Raw genomic sequence first — 16,155 nt, 5'->3', positions numbered from 1 at the left:
CAATGATAACTTTGACGACAGATGGTCGTTCATGTTCAATACTATCATTGAAAGTTTGAACCTGAGAGAAATTGAGCTCTCGGGCAGAAAATTCACCTGGGCTAATGCGCTGCCAAATCCGACGTATGAGAAGTTGGATCGTGTGTTGGCGAGCGTCGATTGGGAACAGAAGTTTCCTCTAGTAACAGTCCAGGCCCTGTCCCGTGGTATCTCTGACCACACGCTGCTTTTTGTGGACTCTGGTGAGCCCTCCCACTTGGGGAACAAGAACGTGTTCTCCTTTGAGATGGCTTGGTTTGAACGTGAAGGCTTCCTTGATCTCGTGGCTAGAGAGTGGGCTAAGGATTCAGGAGGAAAGACTGCGCTTCAGCGCTGGCAGAATAAGATCAGGCACTTGAGGAGTTTCCTGCGTGGATGGGCTAAGCATCTTAGCGGGATTTATAAGGTTGAAAAGGAAAGGCTTCTGTCCCTTATTCAGTCCCTGGATGTAAAAGCAGAAACCACGATACTGCCGGCCGCGGAGCTTCATGCCAAGCTTGACGCAGAATTGAGGCTGAAAGAACTTCTTAGGGAAGAAGAGTTGAAGTGGGCGTTGCGGGCCAAGGTCCGGCGAGTAGTCCAGGGGGACGCGAACACTGAATTCTTTCACATGATTGCTAATGGTAAGCATCGAAAGAAGAGGATCTTTCAGCTTGAGCAAGATGAGGGTACAATTGTAGGACAGGAAAACCTAAAATTGTACATAACTGAGTTCTATAAGCAGTTGTTTGGCCCTCCAGAAAATAACTGTGTGTCTCTGGATGAGTCCAGGGTTGAGGATGTTCCTCAGCTCACAGCTGTGGAGAATGATTTTTTGACGGCTCCTTTTTCCGAGAAAGAGGTATTTGAGGCCGTTTCGCAAATGGAAAATAACAAAGCGCCGGGCCCAGATGGATTTCCAGCGGAGTTCTATAAGAAATGCTGGTATATCATTAAAGGGGATTTGTTGCCTTTGTTCAATGATCTGTTTGCTGGACAGCTTCATCTTTTTCAGCTAAATTTTGGAATGATCACCCTTCTTCCTAAGAAAACAGAGGCTGTGAGAATTGAGCAATTCAGGCCAATCTGTCTTCTTAATGTTAGTTTCAAAATTTTCACCAAGGTCGGGACCAATAGGCTCTCACAGATCACGCATGCTGTTGTGCAGCCTACCCAAACTGCCTTCATGCCGGACAGGAACATCCTTGAGGGGGTTGTGGTCCTTCATGAAACGCTCCATGAAATCCATACGAAAAAGCTGGATGGAGTTGTTTTCAAAGTGGTTCGAAAAAGCGTATGACAAAGTCAAATGGCCATTCCTTCAACAGGCTTTACGCATGAAGGGTTTTGATGAGGCTTGGCGACGCCAGGTAGAATCCTTTACGCAAAAAGATAGTGTTGGAATTAAAGTAAATGATGATATAGGGCATTATTTCCAGACACACAAAGGCCTGAGGCAAGGAGATCCAATGTCCCCTATTTTGTTCAACATTGTGGTCGATATGTTGGCAATTCTCATAGGCAGGGCAAAGGACGCCGGTCAGGTAGGTGGCTTGGTGCCTAACCTAGTTGATGGGGGTGTGTCCATTTTGCAGTACGCTGATGATACAATCATCTTTATGGAGCATGACTTGGCAAAAGCGAGAAACATGAAGCCGGTGTTGTGTTTATTTGAACAATTGTCCGGTTTAAAGATTAACTTTCATAAAAGCGAGTTGTTCTGCTTTGGTAGAGCCAAGGAGGAACAAGAGGCTTATAGGCAATTGTTTGGTTGTGAATTAGGGGCTTTACCTTTTACTTACCTAGGTATACCCATTCATCATCGTAAGCTCACGAACAGAGAGTGGAAATGTATCGAAGATCGGTTCGAAAAGAAACTTAGTTGCTGGAAGGGCAAACTCATGTCTTATGGAGGCCGGTTAATTCTTATTAATTCGGTGCTCACAAGTATGCCGATGTTCCTCCTATCTTTCTTTGAGGTTCCAGTTGGGGTTAGGAAAAGGCTGGACTTCTATCGATCAAGATTTTTTGGCAGAGTGATGATCTTAAGAGAAAGTATAGACTCGCCAAGTGGGATATTATTTGTCGTCCTAAGGATCAGGGGGGGTTGGGTATCGAGAATCTTGAGGTCAAGAACAGATGCCTGCTTAGTAAGTGGCTATATAAGCTATCAGTTGAGACTGATGCGACTTGGGCATAGATTCTTCGTAACAAGTATCTGCAATCCAAAACTTTGTCACAGGTGACAGTGAGACCAACCGATTCGCCATTTTGGAAGGGGCTTATGAGAGTTAAGGCAACCTTCTTTAATAGAACAAAGTTAATTGTCGGAGATGGCAACGATACTCGCTTCTGGGAGGACACTTGGCTTGGTGATACACTTTTGGCATTACAGTACCCAACTCTGTATCGTATTGTACATCGCCTTGATGCGCTAGTGGCAATGATTATGCAGGCCACTCCCCTTAATATCCAGTTTAGGAGGGTGCTTGTTGGTAATAGATGGGAAGCTTGGCTTCATCTGGTGCGTAGACTGATGGAGGTTCAGCTACATCATCAGCCCGATCAGTTGTGTTGGAAACTTACTAGGTCTGGACAATTTACCGTTAAGTCGATGTACATCGATGTTATTAACTCGAGTGTCATTCCTAGCTCCAAACATGTTTGAAAAGTCAAAGTTCCTTTGAAAATTAAAGTGTTTATGTGGTTTGTCCATAAACAGGTCATTCTAACAAAGGACAACTTGGTTAAGCGCAATTGGACAGGATCTACTAGGTGTAGTTTCTGTGATCGGGATGAAACCATCAAGCATCTCTTCTTTGAGTGCCCGTTGGCAAGAATTTTGTGGCGCTCCGTGCAAATTGCCTTTAACATTACTCCTCCGAGTTCGGTCGGGTCGTTATTTGGAACGTGGCTGGATGGGATAGAGTCCGTTACAGCTAGACACATTCGTGTAGGAGTTTGTGCGTTGTTATGGGCAATTTGGAACTGCAGAAATGATTTGGCTTTTAACAGAATAACTACTATTCATTTTTTGCAGGTTGTATTCCGTGGTACGGCGTTGATCCGTATGTGGTCCCTACTCACTCCGACGGAGGCCAGGGAGCGTTTGGTTACTGGATCTGTCCGGTGGGAGATGGTAGCGCGGGATATCTTCAACCGGTTTGGATGGCGGTCATGTAATAGGATAGGCAATTAGTTTTCCTATCTTTATTTCTGCCAGCCGGTTGTGGCTTTATGGCCTTTTTCTGTTTTCGCATCGAGGTCTATGTGAACTCGACTTTATTTTGTTTTACGACTCTACGATATTGTTGAACCAATTTTATTTGTCTAAGTGGCCGTATGCATCATTCTGATGCAGAGGCCGGGGAGTCCCCCTTTTCCAAAAAAAAGCTAGTTTTTCTTTTTCTTTTGAGAGAAGCTAGCTAGCTAGCTAGCTAGATTAAACATTATGTTTTTTCGGGGGGATTAAACATTTTTTTAGGAAATTAATAAAACATTATGTATGATTGCTCAATCGGTTCCAAACAGCAAACATTATGTATGATTTTTAAACAGTGGGCCGGTTCCTGTTGTCTCTGCCTCACTTTTCTTTATTCTTTAGTTTCTGTTTTAAATTTTTGCCACTGTTTAAAAAATCAAAACTGAAGTCAAACTAAGTCCAAATTCCTTTGAATAATTTTATGCGACTTCTGTGGACCCTTCCGACGTTGCATAAAATATTTCACGGATTCTGAATTCATTTTCAATTAATTATGGATATAAACACAATTCAAATACAATGCTAATTTAAATTCAATGCCAAAAAATGATTGTTTTAAATGTTGAAAATTTTCGTTTTGACTAATAACCCTTTTCGTTTTGACAAATTTCATTGAATATGAATTTTTTTAGTTTTATCCCTTTATTTGAATTTTGAGGACTTGAATGTCCTTCATTCAATTTTAACTGAATTTTGAACATGATGCACGGATGACTCTAATGCAAATATTTGTTCTAGGTACGTGACACGGAAACCTTGAGTGATGAAAAAAGGCCGGAATATATAATGATAATAGGAATATATAATAAGAAAACTCGCATATTTATCGGCCGATTAAGAGTCGTTCTATAAAAAGCTTTCCAGTGGGCCGGTGGTAGTGGCTGAGTGTGAGACCCCGGGCCCGGCCGGGGGTATGTAAAACTGCCGCTACCACCCACCAGCCGTCTCTCTCTGGCTCTGCTCGAAAGTTGAAACCAACCCTAGGAAATCCCCCAAACATGAGACCAGGCGAGCGGCGGCGGCGGCGGCGGCGGCGGTGAAGCCAGGGATTCCAGCAAGAGATGGAGGGGGATTCCGGCAAGAAGACGGAGAGCGAGTCCGGGAAGGGGACGGAGATGGAGGGGGGACTCGGGAAGGAGACGGAGACGGAGAGCGAGTCCGGGAAGGGGACGAAGAAGAGATTCTGGCGATGAGATGGACAGATATTCGGGGTCCCTCATAAGTATGGAGCCCCAATTAGGAATCAGCAAGGGGACGGGGAGGGATTCCAGCAAGGAGCCGGCGAGAGACGTCGGCGGCATGGAGATTGGTCACGACGACTCGGTTGTTGCTCTTTCTAGCCACCTTGAGATGCTTAGGAGGGAGATCTCGTTTCTGATGAGAGAGGTCACGTCCAGGGGGTTGTTGCCTGCTGGAAAGAAGAAGGTTTCTCAAGAGCAGATCTCCAGCTTGTCCGTCCAGTTCAAGGAGATGCGCACGCAACAACTCAAGGAGGTGAATTTGCCTTACCTAGGTTGCAATACTGGGGAGGAGGTAATGGATTTTCTCTTGGTCGAGACGCAGCAGCTGCTCTTCCGCTTCACCTCTCTCGCATCCACTCTAAAAACATTCAGAGTCCCCATCTCACCGGACAAGGTTGAAAAGCTGCGCCGCATATCCACTGCGCTTGTGGGCATATCGGAGCTTATAAAGAGCCACAAATCTGCTGCTCAAATGGACGTTGAAGATTGTTTGGACCGTGACGGCTGGGAGGCTACGTGGGGCAGCCGGACCGGAAGAAACGGTGGATTTGATGACATAAGTAAGCAATATTGTTTTCTACTCTCTTTAGTTGAGCCCGGTTAATAAATGCAACTCCGTCTTTGTATATCACTGCAAAAAAATTTTGTTATTTTATACGCATAGATTTGTATCTGCTAAATTTAGTAGCATAATTTCTAACAGTCCGCAATCATTTTACTTTGTGCTGCAGCAACATTGAGTTCTATGCACTTCACGGCCTCCACGCCCGAAAACTTCCGGTTCCCTTCCGTAGCTGGCCCTGCCTTGCAAGTATACTCGATCAAACTGGTTGATCTCAATCCTAATCTGAGCTGGCCTCTTGATGTCTACGGCGTGGTCGCCGCACGGGACGATCTTGACCACAACCGCAACATTCTCTTCTGCCGTTCAGGGGAAAACTGCCAAAGAATTAAGCAAGAGGTATGTATAATGTCTATCTTCTCGTCTATTTTTTGACTAGTCTGTTTGTTCAAGTGTACGGTAGCCAGTGTTCAAGAAAGCACACTATAAACACAAAGCAGAAGCTGCTTGTTGTAAATCTAAATTCAAAACTTTGTATTATAGCAGCAAAGATTACTAGGATCTGTTTGGGAACTCTTCCCTTCATATTTTGGCCAAATTATGGCCATGTGCTTTCTCTGTTAGGCTATGATCTATTTGGGAACTTTTCCTTCATATTCTGGCCAAATTATGGCAATGTGCTTTCTCTGTTAGGCTATGATCTGTTTGAGAACTCTTTCCTTCATATTATTGCCAGATTATGGCCATGTGATGTCTCTGCTAGGCTATGTCTAGTTAAACTGAACTGCATTTTAGTTGTTATTTTGCTTGATGTGTCACTGAGAATGATGAAAATTATGCTTGACAATGATGAAAATTATGCGTGCAGGACCCTTTTTTGCACTTGACTGGCCCATCTCGTGCAATTGTGGCTGACGAGCCTGTTTTCTTTCAAATTGAATTAAAATTGAAATATGGAGCACAGTTCAAAGATACAGCATTGTTCATTGCCTATCAAAGGTACCGCCCCATGAAGAAGTATGACATCATGCTGATCAATAGCCGCTGTTGTACAGCAGAGATAAGTCTTGAGCGATTTGCTCCATCAATCCAGGCCACAATTGTTGGTGTTCGTGTGGTTGAAGGGGAGTCTTTTAACTATGGATGCAAAGTTTCTTGCTTCTTTTTTCGTGTTGAAGCAATGTTGGGAAGCGCCGTGGAAGTTGTTTTGCTTGACTGCAGTGGTGAAAGGATGCATGCTGGATTAGATGGGTATCTTAGTTTGTCAAGAAATGTGATGTCAGTGGGATTGCAGGGCACACTCCGAGTTGTCATAGGAGCATACTCAAAGTCCAAACCCAGTATCTCTCGAATAAATCACGTTGACTTTCCTGTCCAGCAGTGTCAAACAACTATGCTTAAGTGTCATGTTGGCGGCTCCGAAGTGGAGATAGTTGTCGCTTGGTCTCGTCTTGTCATGGACAATCATGATCTTGTACTCGACGGCTATTGAAGGTGTGTGGAGTGGCCGTGACTCAGTCTTTTACCTCGATTTGTGAGCTTAGCTTAGACTTGTTTAATAGAGTGTGCCATTTTTTTGAAATGCGTGACGTTTTTCAAATGATATGAACATTTGTTTTGAATAGATGAACATTTTATAATTTGTGTGGAAAATACACTGAGTTAATATTTTTCAAATGCGCAATGAACGTTTGTGTAAATTAATTTTTGAAATTATATAATATTTTGGAAAATAGTATGAAAATGTAAACAAGTATGAAAAATAAAATAAAATTAAGAAATTCCATATGAAACTATAAGAAAAGAAATTAAACTAATGAACCTAGCATTATTGGGCTGGCCCACCATACGCCCAGCTTGACGCATGGTGGCTGTCGGTCTTGCACTAAGCAATACCTAGATGCGGCCTGCACACACAACTCTTGCAACTCTTGGTGAACGATCGTGTGAGTTTCTTCAATGTTTTCTTGTATCTTCCGCATAGTGCCTCGGTTCCAAAAAAAAATAGTAGTTCCTCCCCCCCCCCCCCCCCCCCCCCCCCCCCCAAATAGCCCCAGGATTTTTTTTTCCGTCGGGCGAACGAGAATCTCCCACCCGCGTCCTCAGATCCTCGATTTTCGCCGTTTTGGGCCGAAATTACATCCGGCGAACTCAAGCCGAATCCAGCGCATCGGGGGCGCCGGCTGAAGCGAAAAGGAGCGTGGACCCGCACCGTCGGCGACACCGGCCTATTTTCCCGCAGTTTTTCGCTCCCCCCCTTTCCTCCCAACCAACCCCCATCTCCCCCGCAGCTCCCACCATTCTCCCCAGATCTGTCTGCCATGCCGCCGAAGAAGTACGTGGCCCCTCGCCTAGCCACCGATCCCGCCCAGCCAAAGCCGAGGAAGCCGAGGGCGCCGATGCCAAGGCCCCAAGCTTGACGAACGCCCAGTGGAAGGTCGGCGTTGATCGTCGGGTGGCGGTCACCAACGATCGTCGGGCGGTGGACCAGGAGGAGTCGTCTCGTGCGGCCATGGCGAACGAGCGCCAGCTCCTTCCGCCTCAACAGGTAGGCCAGTACCCACAAGGCGCGTTGGGTAGCCACCAGAGCGTTGCGTCGCCGGCCAACATCTCGCCGCCAGTGTGAGGGTACACGCCCTCGCCAGACTACGCCGATGGTGACGCGCTCTATGGCTTCAACACCAACATCACCTTCCCGCATTGCTCTGCCCACCCCCTCTGTCTTCATCAGCCCCGACTAGAGCACGCCCTCCGTGTTCACCGCCGGCCTCAACACCCAGTACGGCTACTCGCCGACGTACTCAAGCTCGCCTGCGCTAACTCTGCGCCGGGGACCCTTACCCTTCGCACCAAGCTCGGCGACACAGTTTAGCAGCATTGACGAACTGCTCAGCCGCCACCACTTCATGCCCCGGGTTTCGCACGCAAGACGAAATGCTGGACACCGCCAGCGACATGGAGGACGTCAAGAACGATGATGTCTAGGAGGAGGTGGAAGGGGAACAACCGACGGAGCCAGTAACCAAAGGGAGAAGGAAGAGGCAGTTGTCCAACGCCAAGCCAAGCGAGCCTCGCGTCAAGTGGACGCCAAAGGAAGACGAGTGCCTCGCCGAAGCATGGAAGACTGTCAGCATCGACCCGATCACCGGCGTGAATCAGAACGCCGACATGTACTAGAGAAGGGTCAGGACGGCGTTCGACGATCGCAAGATGGTCGACCCCGAGTTCGCCAGCATCCACATGGATCGCAGCGAGAACGCCATGGCCAACCATTGGGCGACCATCTAGCAGGCCTGCAACAAGCGGCGTGGGATTCAGCAGTTGATCATTGCTCGCCCGGAGAGCGGCGCCAACGTCGAGCGTCAGGTATGTCCATGGCTCACCGGCCCAGTTCTTCGCCTTGTACTTCACCGACACTTGTTCTTCGTCTGTGCAGATGGTCTGAATGTTCGACATGTTTCACCAGGACAACAATGACCTCGAGTTCAAGTTCCTTCACGTCTTCACCACGACTGAGTCGTGCGAGAAATGGACATAGTGTTGGCTCGCTCTCGCCAAGCCCAAGGACGGTGTCTACAACCTGGATGCGCCTGTCTCGGCGATGGCAGAAGGATGTCCTGATGGCAACAAGAAAGCCAACGCGGCGAGGGACTCGACACCTGCTGTCGAATGACTGCAGTCGTTGATAGAACAGTGCATCGCCGATGCCAGGAGCCACACTGCCAAGAGGGAGGAGAAGTCCGGGGAGAGGTGGTCGGCGTTGATGACGAAGCAGGACGTCAAGCTCGGCCTTTCTTAGGACCAACGTTGCCGCGAAGAAGAGGAACGCCGACCTGGCGTTCCTGATGGGAGAAGATATGGCGACGATGGACCAGCAGGTGAAGACGTGGTACCTGGCGGAGCACGACCTCATCTTGAACCAGATCTCTGGACCGGCGGCGACCACTGCCATGCCAACGATGAGCACTACAACTGTGCCCACGCCTACGCCAGGCACTGCAACTGCGCCCACGCCAACACCGAGCACTGCAACTGCGCCCACAACGCCTATGTCGTGCTCTCCCACCCCTACGGTACACGAGCCTGCCATTTGAGTTCTATGTCTATGGTTCCTACCCTTTTGATCTCCGGACTTTGGCTATGTTTGATTGCCGACCTGTGGCATGATGATCGCCGACCTATAGCATGATCACCGAACCTGTGTCGTTTTTTTAGCAAAAAAGAGAACTTTGATTTTTTGTGCGTTTGAGGGCCGAAATCTAGGGGCGTGACTGAAAACATGTGCCCCCAAGCTGAAAAAATGACGGCGCAAACGCACAAAGGCTTTCGCCGGATACGCTTGGGTGGGAGGGGGGGGGGGGGGGGGGGGGGGCGGCGGCGGCTGGAGTTGCTCTACTCCTTTTGTGTCGACCAGCTTGTATGCTGACCACAATGGAATTTTTGCGCCAGCAAATTTCTTCAGAAATGAGAAGCGTCAGTTCAGCAGAACCCCGCAAGATGCATTCCCCAAGTCTTCCATACAGTGTGCGCTGCCTCTACCACTCCTTCCATTGTGTCTCCGCAGAAAACAATACAGCAAGGATTCTCAAGTACACTGACAAAAATTTCCTCCTGAAGTACATCTTTCATTGTGCAATGGGAACCTACTAGTCAGTTATTTTTTACCCCATTGTTCCCACTGTGACACTTCATAGTTCAAAACCATGGGCTCTGTGATCTTGTACCCTCTCCATCTAGTAAATGACTAGCATGACTCGATAATTATATCGACCCGACATCAAGCACTAACAGGCAAACAATAATGAACGTGTACTTTTCAAGGTAATCCACATCACATGTACATTCCCTAGAAAACCCAATTTACCGGCGTCCTACAGGGGCTTTGCTAACCAACGAATGTTTCAGCCTTCAGGCCAGCATATTTACCGCCTCTTGTCCATAATTGATGGTACCTTGGAGGGAGGGAGGGAGGGAGGAAGAGAGAGAGAGAGAGAAAGTGATAGAGAGAGCGGCGTTTTTGCTTCCGGGCTCAGATGAGTCCGTGCAAAATCAAAAAACCATTAAAAGTAGAAAAAAATTTAAAAAATCCCAAAAAATTTATGCAAGCAAGATGCTCATGTGTGTGATGCTTGTGCAAAAAATGGTGAAGTTTGGACATTCGAGGAGTGCGTAACAAAAAAGACAAAATTCGGCTCTGTGAATAAGGTTATATTGTTATGCACTGTTTGGGCCGATTTTCTTTTTTTGCCATGAGCTACTCAGATGTTCAAACGAGATGAAATTTTGCGCGGACATCATGCACGCGAAAATCTTTCATTAAAAAAATCAGATTTTTTTGTATTTTTCTAGTATTTTTTAAAATTTAATGTAGGTCGGGAGCAGATGAGCTCGGACACCGAGTTGGATTTGTGAGAGAGAGATTCAGATTTTGCCCTTTCCACGACACACAATAAGTTCATAATGTATAATTTAGTTTCTTTCAAACTCCCCAGTACGAAGCTTTTTTATTGTTGCTGTTGTTGTTGTTAAAGCGAAAGCTTCTCCTCCAATTTCATTAACGAAACTAGTTGTCTTTTACAAGTTACAATTCTAAGAGCATCTCCAACAGGCATTTTAGCACGCGCAGGAGGGTGGTTACTTTTCCATGCGCTGTAAAATTTAGCGTGCCGCTATAACACTTCATCAGATGAGGTAAAATTCAGCGCGCACGCCCAGCCTACGCTTCGAAAAAAATGAAACAACACATACTGAAACATTGATAGTTTAAATTCATATCATAGTTCAAGCCCCCAAACCACAAGCAAGTTCATACGATGCTAAATAAAAATAGATAAAACAATGCTAGACTACTCTTCGTCCTCCTCGGTGGTGTAGTCCGATGACGTAAATGCGTCGAGCCACCGAGGATCCTCATCGTCACAGGTCAATGCCGGGTTATCGAGTTGGGCTTCCGCCAGTTCCTTCCGCACACGCTTGTCCGCCCGATGCACGGCTCCCTCCGTCCTCCTCTGCGCCCAGGACTCGTTCTCGGAGGCGACATCCTGTGGGAAGCGCTCGCGCCACACCGACATGGTGCACTCGTCCGCCTCGGCAATGAGGAGGCGGCGCTCCCGCTTCCGTTGGAGGCGGCGATCCTCGTCGCCGATTAGTCGCGGGGGAGGCATGAGATCCTGCGCCTGCTGGCGCATCCGCATGTCCGAGAAATTCGTCGCATCCGCCCATGACGCCACGCCGCCGCGTCGTATGCGCAGGCGGCCTCGTGGGCGGTGTCGAATGTTCCGAGCACAAGGCGTGCATCGCTGGAGCGGATCTCCGTGTAATACATGCCGAAGGGACGGAGCGGATGATGCGGTAGCCCGAGCTGCTCCGGGGGCGTGGCGGCGGCGGCGCGCTTGAACCGATGGGCGGGAAGGGGGGCGCTGGAAGAGGCGGAGGGAGAAGGCACGGCGGCGACGGGGCACTGTGAAAGGAGGGGGGAGGGGGGAGGCGCGGAGGAAGGGAAGTTCCTAGCGGTTGGCGGGCGCAGGCGCGCTGGGCGTCGCGCGGCAAAACTCCCATCCGCGGGCCAATTTATTTCGCGCGCCTGCTGGAGCATGATGTGCGGCGTCTCGCGTGCCAAACTGGCGATGTGTGTCCAGCACGCCGCAAATTTCGTGATGGTCTAACAGAAAACCAAAGAAACGAGAAAAAGGACAACAAAAGCACATCGAGCTCGCCTTGGCTGGGACGTCACAGAACACCAGCCACAACTACTACTTCTCACACCTTGCCACATGGGAGTCAAGGATCTAGATCTAAACGATTCTGGTGGAATTATTACAACTAAAGGAACTAGAACGAAGTTTGTTAGAAAAGCTAAATCTTAACTTTTTTTCGAGAATGACTGGGGCAGGAGGCCCCACAGGTTGTTGTATTACTCGAAGGACTTGCCAGTCATACAGAGTTTTTCATGGAAAAGATAAAAAACTACATGTTAAGAAGGGGAAAAACAAGAAACGAGGGGGGGGGGGGGGGGGCTACAAGACCGATAGGAAAAATGTGTGGGTCGACAGGAGTCGCTCGCGAGCAGGAGCATCGTAGCGGCGACACCATAGCAAGAGGTCGTCCGCCGTTCTGGAGAGGATGTCGCAAGCATGGCAGTCGATGTCGTTGAACGTGGCGTTGTTCCGGGCTTTCCAAATGTTCCAAAGTAGCACATGGAGCCCATCTTTCCAGGTCACAATCGAGGTCAAGGCGCGCGGCATCGAGGAAAGAACCTCATCAACCGAGTGGAAAGGGCCCAACCCGAGACGATCCAAGGTGGAGACCGTGCGGCTGCATGCAGTGAAGATGTGTGCAGTAGTCTCCTCCGCAGAACAGGAGGCACATATACCAAAAGGGGGCGCACCTCTTCGCGTACAGGTTCGCTCGTGTGCTGAGGCGGTCACGAACCAACAAGCAAGCGAAGTTCTTGATCTTCCGAAGGAGATTGGAACTCTAGATGTCGATGGAGGACTGACAGAGCACTCCGTTTGAGAAGAGCACCCGGAACTCAATGCGCGAGTTGAACTCGAGGTCCTCTGCCAAGGCCATGAACCGGCGGTCCGGAGCGTCCACAAGCTGGAGACCACAGATGAGAGTCTGAACCGCAACCAGCTGAGTAGCAGCGACAGTAGAGAGGCGTGTCTGAAGATGTAGACCGTCGAGGGTGACTGCCACCGTGGTGGCGTTGGGACGCGTAGTGGGAGAAGAGCGCCGCGAACTCGTAGCAGAGCGCACCACCAATACGCCATCGGTCGTGCCAGAAGGACGTGGCGCGCCCATCTCAGAGATTCACGCGAGTGATAGCTTTGTACTACCTCTGTCCTGGTTTATTTGTCCTCTTTGTATTTTGTTCCAAATTTTGACCTTAGATTTTATTAATAAAATGTTAATGCATCTCACTAAAAATAGTATTATTGGAAACTATGTTTAAATACGAATCCAACAATATAATTTTTGGTGACATGCATTAACATTTCTTTAATTAAACATGTGGTTAAAATTACGCACAAAATGTAAAAGAGACTAATAAACCAGGACGGAGGTAGTACGTCGGGACCGTTGTGTAGATTATATACATTAGCCACTTTTAGAAAGATGCATCTCTAATCTATATTAGCCACTTTGAATCTTCTATATATTCTAACACTATGCCAGTACTGTAGATGATATACATTGCGGACATCTTTGATTTGCAGAATTTACTAATCGACATGATTAGGAAAGAGGTGGGCCATTTGATTTATCTCACTCTTAAAGAGATAAAGCGGGGTAGTAAAATCAAAACTATTCCCTCCGTCTTGATTTAGAGGGCATGCGCATAGTTTTAAGTCATCAATTTGACTAACTGAATATGAGTTATATGTCATCTAAAGTAAATCATTAGATTCTTAAGGCGGTGTAGTTTTTAAACATATATTTTTCATCACATACAATACATATATAGCTACTTAAATTCTCAACCTAGAACGACGTGTAGTCCCTGTAAACCAAGACGGAGGGAGTACTACTTTAGAGCATGGCTAATAATACAGCCAACTGCCGGCTATAAGATGTTGCCATATCATCTATAGCCAACACATATTGTCACTCATACAATAAGGTTAGCTATAAGATTAGTACTTTTTCTCATCTTCTGTCTACCTCTTTCCTCACATTTATTGCATATGTCTTGAAGCACGCATACAGCCAAGCTCCTGCATGAGAGCTCACTCCCCTTACTTTTTCATGTCTCTCTCCTCCACATAGGCAAAATTGCCATGTAAGCAAGCTATAAGCCCACTACTGGACTGGATCTTATGCCATTTCCAATGCATTGGTGCTTAAATGGGGTGCTAAGCACATTAAATAGTTTAGCAACTAATGTCCATAATGCATAGGTGCTTCATTTGTTGGTGCTAAGCTCCTACCATTTAATGCTTGAGCAACTGAACTATTCCATGCATTGGTGGGTTTCTTTCATTTAACTATTTTTGCCTAGGTTCACGTGCTTGGCATTGGTTCTTCCCGGGATCACCACACTAACCTCTCTTCTCTTTATTACCTTGTCACATCAGATTTTTTGCCTACATGTCAGCCTTAGCACATGTGTAAGGTGGAGCATTGGAAAGTGCATTACTAATATTTCACAACTTTGTGTTGTGTACTGTATATTCTTTTGTGGGAAATAAATTCCGATCTATTCACCAACTATCAAGGTAGTACAAAGTACACCAGAAGTAACATTTACATCTTAGTTTGTAGACCAACTAGCGATGACTATAAACTCTGCAGCAAGCCAAAGGCATGCCACACTCATCGCCCTCCCTCACCGAAGACGGGAAAACCTTTTTATAGTATATAGTCAGGAAGTCGTCGTGCTAAGGCCCTAGAAGAGCAGCGCACTAGAACATCAACCACCACTTATGAAGAGAAGCGTAAATCTGAAGGATCTAACCAATAGACACACGACCACTGACGAACGAAATCCTGATCGACGTGGATCCATGAAAGAAAAACAGTGACTATGACGAGCTCCGCATGAGGCAAACCTCGACACTCGCCCCCCTCCCCCAACGATGGTTGAAGCATCACCGAGGCAAGGGTTGGACAGGGATAACCTTATTTCATTTTCAAAGAGCCATCGCTGCCTCGTCTGAGTAGGACACAAACCCTATGAAAAATTCAAAAAAAAAGACGAAGCCCTGCCATCGGCAAAGGCTGGGATCCACCGCGCCTCCATGGCCGTAAGGATGCGGAGGACGAGGTAGACCGACGACAGCACCAATGGGGGACATCAGAAACTAGAGCGCTAGTGGTAGCAAGGTTTAGGAGGCGACCAGGTTGCGTGCGCAGGCAATCTAAAAGGAAGTCTCTGTCAGCTAGGTTGTGTACTTGTCTACGAAGCCGAAGAACTCAATACTTTATCTATCCCAAACAACATTGAGATTATGATGTTGGAATAATAGTCATATTGACCCGACCCAAACTTGTTTTTTATGAATTGACTTTATATCAGTTGTAATCAACTGTAATAACACAAAGTGTTACGTGTGAGTTTGCACCTCCTGTTGTAAAAACCGCATGTTCCCCATGTATTACGCCTTAATAGGGAACGCGGATAGATAAACAGAAGTTAAGGCTCCTGCTAAAGAAGGGCCCTGGGCCCACCGATAATCCTTTTCTTTTTACACCCATAAGGAGGTTGTGGGACCATACAAACTACCCAAGGATCAATGAAAACTAACGAAGGTAAAGTTCGCTATTAAGGGATAGACCTCGGATTTTTTCAGAGCCTCGGGTTCGAATAGGACCTCGGGTCCCTAAGATGATGCCGGGGAAGGAGTTTTTTGAAAAATAACATCCCGTTGCTTGGTTATCGAACAGGGCACATAATCCCAATCTGGAAGGGCAAGAAGACCTCGGTGTAGAGAATATACTGGGAATCGGTAGCCGGCGTGAAGGATGGAACTCGCCTACGAAGCCGAAGACTCAAGTTTGAGAAGTTATTTTGAAGATGCCCGATGTACTCGGCTGTTAGAACAGTTTGGGGGCTACTGTTAGTGTCCTGGACTTGGGGGTGTTTGCCACGTCGGTCCACCGGTTATGGGTTGGGCCGAGGAATCCTTAAGGACTAATGGATGGGCCCTGCGGGCCATGGCCTTCGACGTAATGGAGGTGAAGATCTCCTGAAGGCTTGGTGTACACTTCAAGCACATTCAAATGATTGGCATGTTTATCCCTAGATTGTAATTAACCGACCATGTGTTGACCCTAGATACCCCCGGTGCTATATAAACTAAGGGGTTTAGGTCTTAGAGGCAGGATACACCCTTTAGAGCTTAGAACATCTTCATACGATATCGAGGTAGATCATATTGTACTATGTACCCCATCACAATCAATATATTAGAAGCAAGATGTACGGTTTTACCTCGTCAAGATGGCCTAAACTTCGGTCAAACATCGTGTCCCTACTTCTCCTATTACCATCTAGCTCAGATCATCAAGCTTGGGACTTCCCTACCCGTGATCCGCTGGTTTTAGCATTGACAACGTCTCTACCGATAATT

At 47.2% G+C, this 16,155-nt stretch overlaps 1 protein-coding gene across 1 annotated transcript; it reads left to right on the top strand.

Moving 5' to 3' along the window:
- Positions 1-4,240: 4,240 nt before the first annotated feature.
- LOC123050865 (uncharacterized) lies at positions 4,241-6,655 on the top strand. Its single transcript, XM_044473593.1, has 3 exons — positions 4,241-5,081; positions 5,253-5,482; positions 5,952-6,655. The coding sequence occupies exons 1-3, from the start codon at positions 4,475-4,477 to the stop codon at positions 6,573-6,575; spliced, it is 1,461 nt and encodes a 486-aa protein (XP_044329528.1). The 5' UTR covers positions 4,241-4,474; the 3' UTR covers positions 6,576-6,655.
- Positions 6,656-16,155: the final 9,500 nt, after the last annotated feature.

Source organism: Triticum aestivum, chromosome 2D, assembly GCF_018294505.1.
Source record: "Triticum aestivum cultivar Chinese Spring chromosome 2D, IWGSC CS RefSeq v2.1, whole genome shotgun sequence".
Taxonomy (NCBI): domain Eukaryota; kingdom Viridiplantae; phylum Streptophyta; class Magnoliopsida; order Poales; family Poaceae; genus Triticum; species Triticum aestivum.
This window is presented reverse-complemented; position numbering and strand designations above follow the sequence as displayed.